Below are 12,745 nucleotides of genomic sequence, written 5' to 3'. Positions count from 1 at the left end.
TGCTGAAAACAAGTTGTCTCTCGTTCCACTCTCAAATGACACCATCAGATGCAGAATCGACGACATGAGCGATGACATCCTCGCCCAGGTAGTTGCAGATTTAGTCGCGAGCCCGACGAAATTCAGCCTTCAACTCGACGAGACCCCCAAAGTTTTGAATTTGAGCCAGCTCATCTTATTTGTGCGTCATGTCAAAGGAGACGAGATCAAGGAAGACTTTCTGTTCTGCTAGCCTCTCACAACAACGACGAAGGCAGCTGACGTGAAGAAGCTTGTGGACGACTTCTTCAGAAGCAACGGCCTCTCGTGGAACATGGTTTCTGCAGTTTGCTCGGACGGAGCTCCAGCCATGTTGGGATGCAACTCCGGTTTTGGAACGTTGGTGAAGACCGGTGCACCACACATCATCGTCCCGCACTGCGTCCTGCACAGACACGCGCTGGCATCAAAAACCCTGCCTCCAAAACTGGCCAATGTTCTGAAAATCGTCGTTGATACTGAATTACGTGCGAAGTCGTGCTCTGAATCATCGCATCTTCAAAGAGCTGTGCGTGTTTTTGCCTTGCTTGTAGAATTAGCCCTGTTTTTGCGAGAACACCAGCATTGCCATGCAATGCACTTCCAAGAGTCAGAGTTCATCCTCGCCTTGGCGTACTTGGCTGACATCTTTGACGCACTCAACCATCTCAATTGTCAGATGCAGGGCGGTGGAGTGAATGTCATCGAATCTGAAGAAAAGCTGAGCGCTTTCCGAAAGAAGTTACCGTTGTGGAGGCGGAGAACAGAGAACGACAACTTCGCAAACTTTTCGCTTCTGGATGAGTGGGTGAGCGGGATCGAAGACGAGTCTGAAGTTGGAGGCACTTCTGTCCCGGGGGAGCTGAAGCAAGCGATTGCCATGCACTTGGATGAGCTGGGAAAGTCATGCGACGGCTACTTCCCCGACCAAGAGCAATACCCAACATGGGTGCGGCAGCTGTTTACTTTCGACGTTGCAACGGCAGATGTCAACGACTAATACCTCGACGACTTCATCGAACTTCAGCAGAGGCCGACTCAACAACAACTCTTCGGCACAACAACGCTCTCAACGTTTTGGTGCCACCAAATGGAAGGGTATCCTCACATCGCTACAATTGCCCTTGAGATCCTCACGCCGTTCGTTGCAACGTATCTCTGCGAGCATGCGTTTTCGAAACTGGTGGACATTAAAACAAAGAAAAGGAGCAGGCTTGCATTGGAAAATGATTTGAGGGTGGCCCTTGCCAAAACCAAACCACGCATTTCCCAGATCGCCTCCCAAAAAGAAGAACAGAAAATGCATTAAGATGCAATTCTTCTTAATTTTTTGGTCAAATTTGAGGGGTCCGCGAGTGTTCGGTGGGTTTTGTTAGGGTTCGGCGCCTTTAAAAAGGTTAAGAACCACTGCTCTAGCTGGAGTGTTTTTATTTGCTTCTTTGTTTATGAAGGCACTACATCTTTTATTAATAGAGTTGTTTGTTTTTGTTTCGATTATTAATTAATTGCTCTCCTCTCACCTGCCTCTTAGGTATCTTGCAGGGGGATTATGAACCAAGCTCTTCACTGAAGCATGTTCAAAAAGACTTGCGGCTGGCAATTGCGATGGGCGACTCATTGCATCAACAAACGCCAATGGCGGCAGCAGCGAATGAGGTGAATCGGTCATGTCAGACTTCGACCAATGTGCTTATTTGTGCTTTTTTTTTGATTGATCGTGCAATGCGCGACTTTCGAAATGACGTATGAATGCCAATGAGGCATTTCATGCATGGGGTGTGTGTGTGTGTCTGTGTGTGTGGGTCCGTGTGTGTGGGTCTGTGTGTGGGTCCGTGTGTGTGTGTGGGTCCGTGTGTGTGTGTCGGTCTGTGTGTGTGTGTCGGTCTGGGTGTGTGTGTGTGTGTCCGTGTGTGTGTGGGTCCGTGTGTGTGTGGGTCCGTGTGTGTGTGTGGGTCCGTGTGTGTGTGTGGGTCCGTGTGTGTGTGTGGGTCCGTGTGTGTGTTTGGGTCCGTGTGTGTGTGGGTCCGTGTGTGTGTGGGTCCGTGTGTGTGTGTGGGTCCGTGTGTGTGTGTGGGTCCGTGTGTCTGTGTGGGCCCGTGTGTGTGTGTGGGTCCGTGTGTGTGTGTGGGCCGTGTGTGTGGGTGGGCCCGTGTGTGTGTGTGGGTCCGTGTGTGTGTGTGTATGTGTGTGTGTGTGGGTCCGTGTGTGGTCCGTGCATGTGTGTGGGTCGGTGTGGGTGTGTGTGTGTCGGTCCGTGTCCGTGTGTGTGTGTGCGTGGGTCCGTGTGTGTGTGTGGGTCCGTGTGTGTGTGTGGGTCCGTGTCTGTGTGTTTGTGTGGGTCTGTGTGTGTGGGTCTGTGTGTGTTTGGGTCTGTGTGTGGGTCTGTGTGTGTGTGTGGATCTGTGTGTGTGCGTGGGTCTGTGTGTCTGTGTGTGTGTGTGGGTCTGTGTGTGTGTGTGGGTCTGTGTGGGTCTGTGTGTGTGTGTGTGTGGGTCTGTGTGTGTGTGTGTGGGTCTGTGTGTGTGTGGGTCTGTGTGTGTGTTGGTGTGTGTGTGTGTGGGTCTGTGTGTGTGTTGACGTGTGTGTGTGGGTCTGTGTGTGACTGTGTGTGTGGGTCTGTGTGTGTGGGGGTCTGTGTGTGTGTGGGGGTCTGTGTGTGTGTGGGGGTCTCTGTGTGTGTGGGGGTCTGTGTGTGTGTGGGGGTCTGTGTGTGTGTGGGGGTCTGTGTGTGTGTGGGGGTCTTTGTGTGTGTGGGGTTTGTGTTTGTGTGGGGTTCTGTGTGTGTGTGGGGGTCTGTGTGTGTGTGTGGGGGTCTGTGTGTGTGTGTGTGTGGGGGTCTGTGTGTGTGTGTGTGGGTCTGTGTGTGTGCGGGGGTCTGTGTGTGTGTGGGGGTCTGTGATGTGTGGGGGGGTCTGTGTGTGTGTGGGGGTCTGTGTGTATGTGGGGGTCTGTGTGTGTGTGTGGGGGTCTGTGTGTGTGTGTGGGGGTCTGTGTGTGTGTGTGTGGGTCTATGTGTGTGTGTGTGTGGGTCTATGTGTGTGTGTGTGTGGGTCTGTGTGTGTGTGTGGGTCTGTGTGTGTGTGTGGGTCTGTGTGTGTGTGTGGGTCTGTCTGTGTGTGTGTGTGTGTGTGTGTGTGTGGGGGGGGGGGGGGGGGGGTCTCTGTGTGTGTGTGTGTCTGTGTGTGTGTGTGTGTGCGTCTGTGTGTGTGTGCGTCTGTGTGTGTGTGGGTCGGTGTGTGTGTGGGTCGGTGTGTGTGTGGGTCGGTGTGTGTGTGGGTCTGTGTGTGTGTGGGTCTGGGTCTGTGTGTGTGTTTGGGTCTGTGTGTGTGTGTGGGTCTGTGTGTGTGTGTGTGTGTGTGTGTGGGTCTGTGTGTGTGTGGGTCTGTCTGTGTGTGTGTGTGGGTCCGTGTGTGTGTGGGTCTTTTGTGTGTGTGTGGTTTCGTGTGTGTGTGTGGGGGTGGGTCTGTGTGTGTGTGGGGCCGTGTGTGTGTGGGTCCGTGTGTGTGTGGGTCCGTGTGTGTGTGGGTCCGTGTGTGTGTGGGTCCGTGTGTGTGTGGGTCCGTGTGTGTGTGGGTCCGTGTGTGTGTGGGTCCGTGTGTGTGTGGGTCCGTGTGTGTGTGGGTCCGTGTGTGTGTGTGGGTCCGTGTGTGTGTGTGGGTCCGTGTGTGTGTGTCCGTGCTCATTGATTCAGTTTAGCTTGCCCGGCACTTTTGAACTGCTGTTGCTGGCACAGAATATGTAATTCAAGTAATGTTTGTGACATAATTTTCAGCATTTAGATGAAAGGGTGGCAATTTCAAAATGGTGTTCAAACCATAATTGTTCTGTTCCTGAATGCAAATCAGACTCATGGAAATATCGGAAATATGAGAAATGTCCATGGATTGAGTGTCGAGTTCATAAGATTTCCTGTTAGTACAAGCAAGCAGTTGCAGTGGGCACTGGCGTGGGCACATATGCACTGGCGTTGAAATGATTCAATGTCCACTCTGGGTCGAATTGAGAATGTTTAATTGGAGAGACGATCAGATATCAAAGCAATTACAAAGAACCAGCAGCAATCACAAGAGTAACACAGAAACAGCACAATAATTACAACAATCAGTGCAAAAGAACTCTCTGATAATCTCAAAAAAATGTTCCTTGAGTTCAGCTTTAATTTTGGAGTTTTCACAACACAATGGTATAGACCGATCCGATAAGGACGATCGTGCCCCCTTCGCCGATATGTGGCGCTCTTGCCTCCGCCATTACTGGGAGGCGTCCCGATCCAAACTTAACTCCAGCTGGCTATGCCAGCACAACTATCATCGCGATCATACATGAAAAGTGTCCTTGATAATCATTCTCAAGTGTTTCTCTGTACGTGTGGAGCGGTCGTGGACACCTGGCACCTGAAGGCACACGATACAAACCCCGTTTTCGGCGATATCGCCGGGCGCCGAAGGCTCATCTGGCAGACCCGACTGGGCCTCCGTCCCTTCGCGCGGGCCGCCTCACCGGCTCCTTATCGCTTCATCGACTCTTCCATACGGCCAGGTCACGGTGGGTGTATCACTGCCGCCCCGCATGGATTCTTCCCTCAGAGTCCACCTCCGCGCGGGCCGCCACACCGGCTCCTCACCGGTCGTATAGCTCGGTGGACCAGTGGTATCATCCACGATTCCATCTTCTCCGATGGTAACAAACAAATATATTTTGTATCGATATTCTTTCGGCAAAGTGAACTGAGACCGGTAACTGCATGTAATCTGAACGCTGGAGCGCAAGCCGAATGAAGCGGACGCCTCCCAACTATGGCGGCGTCTATAGAGGGCGCCCGTCCATTGAACCCTCCGTCGGATCGGTCTGTAGGATGCAGGTGTGGGGTGAGGGGAATAGGGTATAAGACACCCTATTAGCTACTCAAGGTGATGTCTTGTGGCAAAGGATCAAGAGGGAACTGTGTGAGGATGCAAGATTGCAAGAGGTCAAAGAGAGAGGAGGAGTTTTGTCAGAACTCAGGACTATCCCTGATTGATGTCTCTCCTTTTCAAACTCCCTCATACAACTTTTCACGAGGCCAAAGGTTGTCTATCCTTTGCCGGCACAAATGGGTGTGAGCATTGCGCTCGATGTTCTTGTTCGAGGTCGAGTGACATTTTTCTGTCTCTCCAATCCAGACAGTGTCTCCTTCATATTATTTCATTATCCCACTGTCCCTTTGACATAAATATGTAGTCTTAAGTTTATCGAGAATATATATATATATATGTTCAAAACACACCTGGTCACAAGTGTGCCGCACTGACCGGGTCCTCAGTCGAGGTCCTCAGCATCATCCCGTTTCGGCCCTTCAACCTCGATACGGTCAGCTAAGGTGGGCCAGCAGGGGCACATACACATGCAGCAACTACACCTGGATGCGTACATACCCCCACCCCCAGCCAGTGCGAACGCAGACTACAACAACAACAACACCTCCGCATCCAGAATCCACAGCACCAAACAAGCATGGTGGAACACGCAAACACCCACCTTTATACCCTTCACCACTCACCAACAAAACACACCAGATCATTCATACACACATACACACATACACACCCACACACACACACACACACACACACACACACACACACACACACACACACACACACACACACACACACACCAACCAACCACCTACCCTTACAACATACACCACTCAGCATACAAAAACACACACTCATGCAAAAATTAATTGCAAAAACACACACCCTCACCCACTCACTCATATACACAAAATAAGAAATAATAATAGTAACAAAAAAAAAAACCACACACAACCAACCTACACCGTTCGACGTGCCTCCATAAACTTCCTCCATATCCAAAATGAGCCTTTCAAGGCAACCTGGGCCACCTTGTCACACATCCTCCTTCTTTCTGTCCCACACACTCCAAGCCAAGCAAGAAATGCAGAAAAGGAATTTCCAATGTACCCTCTACACCCCACCTCAAATGGCTGACACGAAACTCGCCAACCCTTCTCCCGGCACTCTGCCTCCAGCTCACTGTACTTTCCTCTCTTCCTCTCGTGCACCTCCTCCATGTTCTCTTCCCAAGGTACCGACAATTCCCGGAAGATGACCTGTCTTGTTGCACCTGACCAAATGACAATGTCAGGCTGCAACCTTGTCACACAGATCTCCTCTGGGAATACCAATTGTGGCTTTAGGTCTGTCACCACCTGCCAATCACTAGCATCTGACAGCCCTCTTGCTTTCCACCTACTCCTCTTTCCACCTCTTTCCACTTGGCCCTCTTTGACAAACCACACCTCTCCCCCATCAGTCTCCTTCTCAACTCTTCTTTTTCTCGACCTCAGCACCTCTTGTTTCACCATCTGCACCACCACCGCCAGCACCTGATCATGTCGCCACCTGTATTGTCCTGCTGCCAATGCTACTGAACATGCATTCAGTGCATGCTGCACTGTTCCCACACCTCCACACAAATAACATCTCTCCTCCTGCAACAACCCCCACAATCTCAAGTTTACTGGTGACGGAAGCACATCATACGTTGCCCGCAACAGGAAAAATTATCCCACTGTCCCTTTGACATACATATGTATGTCAAAGGTTTCAGGTTTATCGAGAATATATATTTATATATTTATATATATATATTTATACATATATATTTTTTTATTTAAAAAAAAATATTTTTTTTGTTGCGGAAACGGGGGACGGCTCTCCCGTGAGCAAGGGGTGGTTAGCCCCTTGTCCTGTTAAGCTGGCCGTCTCCCCGGTCCTGGAACTATCCCGCTTCTTCGTGGGGTGAGATTGGCCGAGGTTATTGGTCAAGGGAGTTCCGTACACCTCCGCCAACCTCTCCACGAAGCCGGTGGATAGCCCCGTTCGAAACCACGGACAAGATGTTATTTGCCGAGCGGGTTAGCAGCCCGCGGTTCGAACCATTAGCAAGTACTACCCCCGATTCCTTTGCGTTGGCCAAATCGTGCCACAGGTATTCAATGATGGAAATCACAAAGACGAACGGATGTGAAGAAAGGAAGGCAAAGGTAGGAAGAACAGGGATTTATTACTAATTATGTACAAGTCAAAGAAAGCAAGGGAGAAGGAAAGATACGAAAATAATTACAGAAGAGGAAGAAGACACAGTGCAATTCTAGCTTATCGATAGTCTTACTTATTTTCCAGACAACACAGACAAACAGACGACAGTCAGACTTACACGAATGGGGAATGAAGGCAGGAATGAGTGGAAGGAAGGGGAGGAAGGTTCAGCTGGACGCTGGCTGGAGCTTGATCCCACACGGGACGTCAGGCTGGAAGTCGACGGCCACTGATGCCCCCGCAATCTGGTTCCCGCGTAGCAACGGGTCGAACTGCGCGTCAAAGCTGCGCGCGCGCCGGGGCTGGTTGCAAACAACGTCTCCTCTCTTCAAACCTTCAATCTTCTGCTCACTCAACTCAACTGAGGTCAAACCAACTCAACTCAGCTCCTCCTCAACCGAACTGCTCGGTGCGTCCTCCTCACTCATCTCCTGACTGAGGTGGGGGCTCCGCGCGACGGGTTATATAACCACGCCCATGGAACTTTCACGAACCTCCTCAATCATTCTCTCTCCGCCCTCTCAGGCCAAACCCCTCATGCTTGGTTGGTTGATCGGGGGCTGGCTCACTCCTCCTTCTGATGACGAGGTGGGGCCACACCCTTCTTCCCCGAGTTGACCGCGTGTTCAATGGAGGGCGAATGCAGTTGGTAATGCGGTTGGCAATGCGGTTGGCAATGGAGGTTCTGGGGCAATTGAAAGGGGATTCTACCTTAGTTCATTTGGTGCAATGCAGAGTCAATTAATGGAAAACAGAGCATTAAACTAGAACACATAATAAGGAAATAACTATAGAGAGGTTCTATGGTGGCCTACGTGCTTGTACATGGTCTAGCTAAGGGGACGACCTTTGACCTTTACACAAATGGAGGTATTTACAAGAATCATTACAATTTACAGAGGGTGATATTTACAACAATTACAACGTGCAGGATTCTCAAATCCGCAAATATATATATATATATATCCTTATCTCAATAGTTATAAGTACTATTAACTTCATTTATATGATATAAAGAGGGATAAATGCAAATATAGCTTTTTACACTCATCGTTAAAGCAGTGATCACCCAGTCCCTGTGTTTTTCAGCTGCAGACATTATCAAAACATCCTCAAGGTCAGGTGGATGCCATCCCGTCTTTGAACACACCAGTGGCTTGTAAAGCATAATAGTCCATGAGCCAGGTCCAAAATTTTTGAAGTTGAGTATCAAGTTTGGGGACTAATTCCCACTATGATTTTTAGTTACACCAATGTCTGACGCCCATGAAAATGAGTGATGGACATTTCAAATGAGTAGCTTAATGCCATTTCCGACGCCATCTTTAAAAGTGGCTGCCATTTTCAAGGAATATTCATGTAATTCAAAGCTATTGCTGCATGGTAAATTCTGATGGTCAAATCTTAATTTGTACTTATCAAATGTTATTCACTTTATAATTTGGAACATGTCAATACTTATTTTAACCATTTTTATACATGTTTGCCAAGAATTTTGCTTAAAAATGCTTGGAAAATGCCTAAATTTGTTTTTTTTTAACTAGTCACTCCCAGAAGTTGTCTAAATAAGTTGGTTAAACCAAATTGGGGCAGATAGATCGAGATTTTCAGTAAAGGTAATGATTACCGACATGAGAATATTAGTCATAATTACCGTAGCCTCCGCGTTTTTGGTGAAAAATCCATTTATTTTGTTTGTATGCGGCCAAATTCTAAAACAAAATTATGGGTTAGGGGAAATAAAAATAGGCATAACGTTTGAACCACACAAGATAGGCCAACATATTACCACTTATAATGTGTGTCTTGAAGCCCTCTCCGCATTGCATTCATTAATATGTAAATTGGATCAGTAATTAGGTCACCAGGGGTCACAAGGTCACGAAATTCAGGCACTACTGAAAATGAGTACATCGTCCAGCAAAAATTTACTTTAAAAATCGGTTACACACATTTTCACAATTCTGATGCCTAGATAAGACCCTTACACCTATTGGTATGTGTTAAACCCATGTTAACAAGTTTACATACAATGAATTATTAATTGATGTGTGGGGCATGCGAAACTGGAAATATTCCCTCCAGTACGTTGTGCTTTGCTCTCTACCCAAAACAGCTTGTGCAATGTCTATGAAATTGTAGGGAAATAGAAAAAGTTCTATGTTCTACTCAATGGCTATGTTTAGTCCTCTTCAAACCTAACCTCCATGGCATGCTGAATGAAATCTGAAAATGGTTTAGCCTATCGGTACCAATGTGACATACGAAGAGCTTGGTTTCAAAATGAAATAAATGCCAAATTTAACATTTTCGATTTTTTGTTGTCAAAAGATTGTCAAAGTGATCAAACTTTCCCTGGGCTTTTTCGTCCCAAAGTGCCGTAAATCCTGGGTTTCTTGGCAATAATAACATGTATATTATACATTTGCCTTTGAATTTTGACCTTTTCTGCCATTTTTGTTAAAACCTCGAAAATGGATTTATCTCGTTTTGGAGCCAAACTCTTCATATATACACTGATAAAAAATTCGTTTACAAGTTTTTGACGTTAATCCTCTTCGTTATCACAATCACTGTCGCAATCATCTGAGTCCTGTTCAATATCAGCACCATCATCGTAATCATCGTCTTCTTGTGCCATGTTGGTGCAACTCTGCAGTTTACATGCAGCAGTGCACTTTAGACCATTAATCATGCAAGAACAGTCCAACTGGCGGCAACTCCGTGCACACTTGCATGAGATGAGACTAAGAACGACATCTGGAGCCGGCAAGCCAGTCATCCACTGAATTATTAGTTCTCCTTCACTGTTTAATTCCCAGCCATGGCCTTCTGATGGCTTGGGGATGTCTGGAAAGCATTCTAGGCTTCGCCTCCAGATAGCAGCTTGGTAATTTGCACGAAGTGTGTGCTGCAGCAGTGTGTCTGCGCATGGTGGAAGCTGTCCAGATTCGACGTCGCCCTTTCTTGCACAGAACATATTATAGCGCAGATCGTTTACACCACATATGTTTGTGTTTTTAGAGTAAAGAAGACATGTGAACTCTTGGATTTGGTTGAAAACGTCTTGTGTCAGGTTCCACGATGCTCCAAGAGCTCCACGATGCACAATTTTTCCATACTGGGTGGGATGCTTCCAAGCTATTTCAGTTGTCTTAGCAAACAGAGCTTGATCGAGTACCATTGCAATGTTCTCAAGATGGAGTGAAGACATGATCTATAAAGCATTGGAGAGAATCTCCTGCGCTGTTGCCATTTCTGTTGCGGGTGCATTTATAGAGGGCAGATAGCCTACAGCATCTTCCATCACCTCCACATGACCCCTTGTCATGATGTTAAAACCTGTCCATGAGCTGACTTTCTGATGAAGTGGGTCAAGCAAACGCATCAACACCCACAAGTGGTTTCTCCTCTGTGTTTTAGAAGCTGCATCTTCAAGAGTTCCAGACAAATCAGCTGTTTGTATTGCTGGCGGACCTTTTCTTTTCCCGACACTATACACTGGTAGCAGTTTATCCGATGATTGAATGGATCGTTTCTTCTCTTGTTTATCAACAACAGATGTTTTCTGTGCGGGCATACACGAAAATGATTTTGGTTGGACAATGATTCCATTGACTCCATGTGATGTTCCACCTCCACTCGGGGATTCTTCTAACCTGTCAATGTTGTCAAACGCTAATACTGTCGGGATAGAGTGGTGCACATCTGAAGGAAGAGAAACATCATCGCTGTTAACAGTTGCTATTTTGTCAAAACAGAGTGCTGTGTCAATCTCTTCCAGAGCTGTGTATGAACACCCATGTCCGAGTCTATTCAAGATTATGATCAACTCAACATTACCAGTTAGTGTTTTGATAGCCCATGGAAGCAAGACATGTTTTGATGTTTTCAGTGCCAACACTTACTGCAGTGATGACATCCTGTGCCATCGACCATGTTAGTCTATTTATGCGAGCAGAGCCGTTCTCACTTCCACCAAGTAAGATTCTCAAAAATCTCTGTAGAGTCGGTGGAACTTTCACATAATCTGGAGTGAGGTCTGCTGGCTGAGGAGGCCAATTGTCATTGAAGGAAGCGGCTTTAATTTCATCTCGCAGTGACATGGCTGCTTGGACAATTATGTTGTCATTACTGGCTTTTTCAAATGTTTCCAGCTTTGATTTCACGTGGATCAACTCAGCAGCTAACATCGTTTTGGTTAGGTTATCAGGCATTAGGTAAACGTGACGGTTCTCTGTGAAGAAAGTCAGTGAATCGCAGAACTGCATCTCTATACTGCGCCGGATATTTTTCTTGGTGGAATTGGTGATCTCACTTATGCCTGCAGACGCCATTGATGACACAAGCTTGGCTGTGATATCGAGCAGTGGAATAATCCTTGGATTTGAAAATAAATTGTTCCGGATGTATTCAAACACAGTTTTTAGTGATGCTTTCTCAACCTTTTGATATTGAATGTAGTCTTCTTCACTCGGTTCTGGAGTCTGCAGTTGCTCTCTTCTCTCTGGATGCGTGTAATCTCGGTAGCACGATTTATGGTAATGAGCCTCGGCTGCAACTATATCTCTTGCAGTCACGGCCAACACTCTGTCGTCATTACGGTTGATTGCAGCCTCCCTCACGGTTTTGTCTGACCGCAGCTCAACAGCTGGATTAAGAGACTCTCTCGACCGTGTTCCCTTGATATACTTTGACACCCGCAGACAAAAGATGCATTTCTTTTCATACACTCTCTCGTTAGATGACGGCTCATCTCTGGAAGATCGTCTGGGCGCAGTATCGGGCACATTTGCCAAAGAACTGTTGGATTGCTCTTGAAACTTAGCTAATGACTTTTTGTGTGTAAAGTCTGACCTGCAAGCCCTGTGATAGTATATTGGAACATGCGGAAGTTCAGCTGGGCTCTCTTCAGCAGGCTGAAGAATGGGTTTAAAATTTCGTATGGTTGCTGCATTGCAAAGTGTCTGCCATGAGTCGTTGTCATTTGGCTTGCTCAACTCATGCAGGGCTGATTTCTTGCTGCAAATGATACATGTTCCTGTCCCATGCTCCAGCTTTCTCCGTTTAACCATTACTTCCGATTGAGACATTTAAAAATTGTTTATAAACCATGTATATATAGGTGGAATGGCACTTTTGGGCAGAAGATCTAATCGTCATCCATGCAATCTGAAATGAGAAAATGATGGGGGAAAATTACCATACTTGTATATGCAGTTGAAATGTGAATCTAGCTAAACAAATCTGAAAATCAATATCTTTTTCCTTCAGCTGAAAAAACTACCAATATAAATATAAAATATTGTGTCCTCAATACATTTCTAGCAAAACATGTAGCCCTCGAAATCAACTCATTTTGTGTTGATTTGAGTCAAGAAACTCATTTTGCAATAAATGTTCGTTTCCCATAAATCTTACACTTTCAAAAATCCAATCTCACCCCTCCCCTCCAAATCTTCCCCATAACCCCTCCCCTCCAAATCTTCCCCATCACCCCTCCCCTCCAAATCTTCCCCATCACCCATCCCTTTCAAATCTCCCCCCTTGCCCCCTCCCTCCTAAACTACCCCCTCACCCCTCCCCGCCAAGACGCCCCCTCGCCCCTTCCCTCCTAGACT

The 12,745-nt window shown here is 47.1% G+C and overlaps 1 protein-coding gene across 4 annotated transcripts in view; it reads left to right on the top strand.

Moving 5' to 3' along the window:
* The window catches only part of GLYR1 (glyoxylate reductase 1 homolog), a 297,703-nt gene that overhangs the window by 231,444 nt on the left and 53,514 nt on the right, over nt 1-12,745 (top strand). For 2 of the 4 annotated variants that reach the window (XM_078777480.1, XM_078777477.1), the window contains exon 13: nt 1,550-1,704. In XM_078777480.1, coding sequence (XP_078633606.1) covers nt 1,550-1,704 — 155 coding nt within the window. The remainder of the gene's footprint in view (nt 1-1,549; nt 1,705-12,745) is intronic. The other 2 variants (XM_078777478.1, XM_078777479.1) reach the window with 1 other exon arrangement.

Source organism: Myxine glutinosa, chromosome 5, assembly GCF_964187855.1.
Source record: "Myxine glutinosa chromosome 5, kmMyxGlut1.1, whole genome shotgun sequence".
NCBI lineage: Eukaryota > Metazoa > Chordata > Myxini > Myxiniformes > Myxinidae > Myxine > Myxine glutinosa.
Note: the sequence above shows the minus strand (reverse complement) of the source record. Positions and strands in the feature narration are given on the sequence as shown.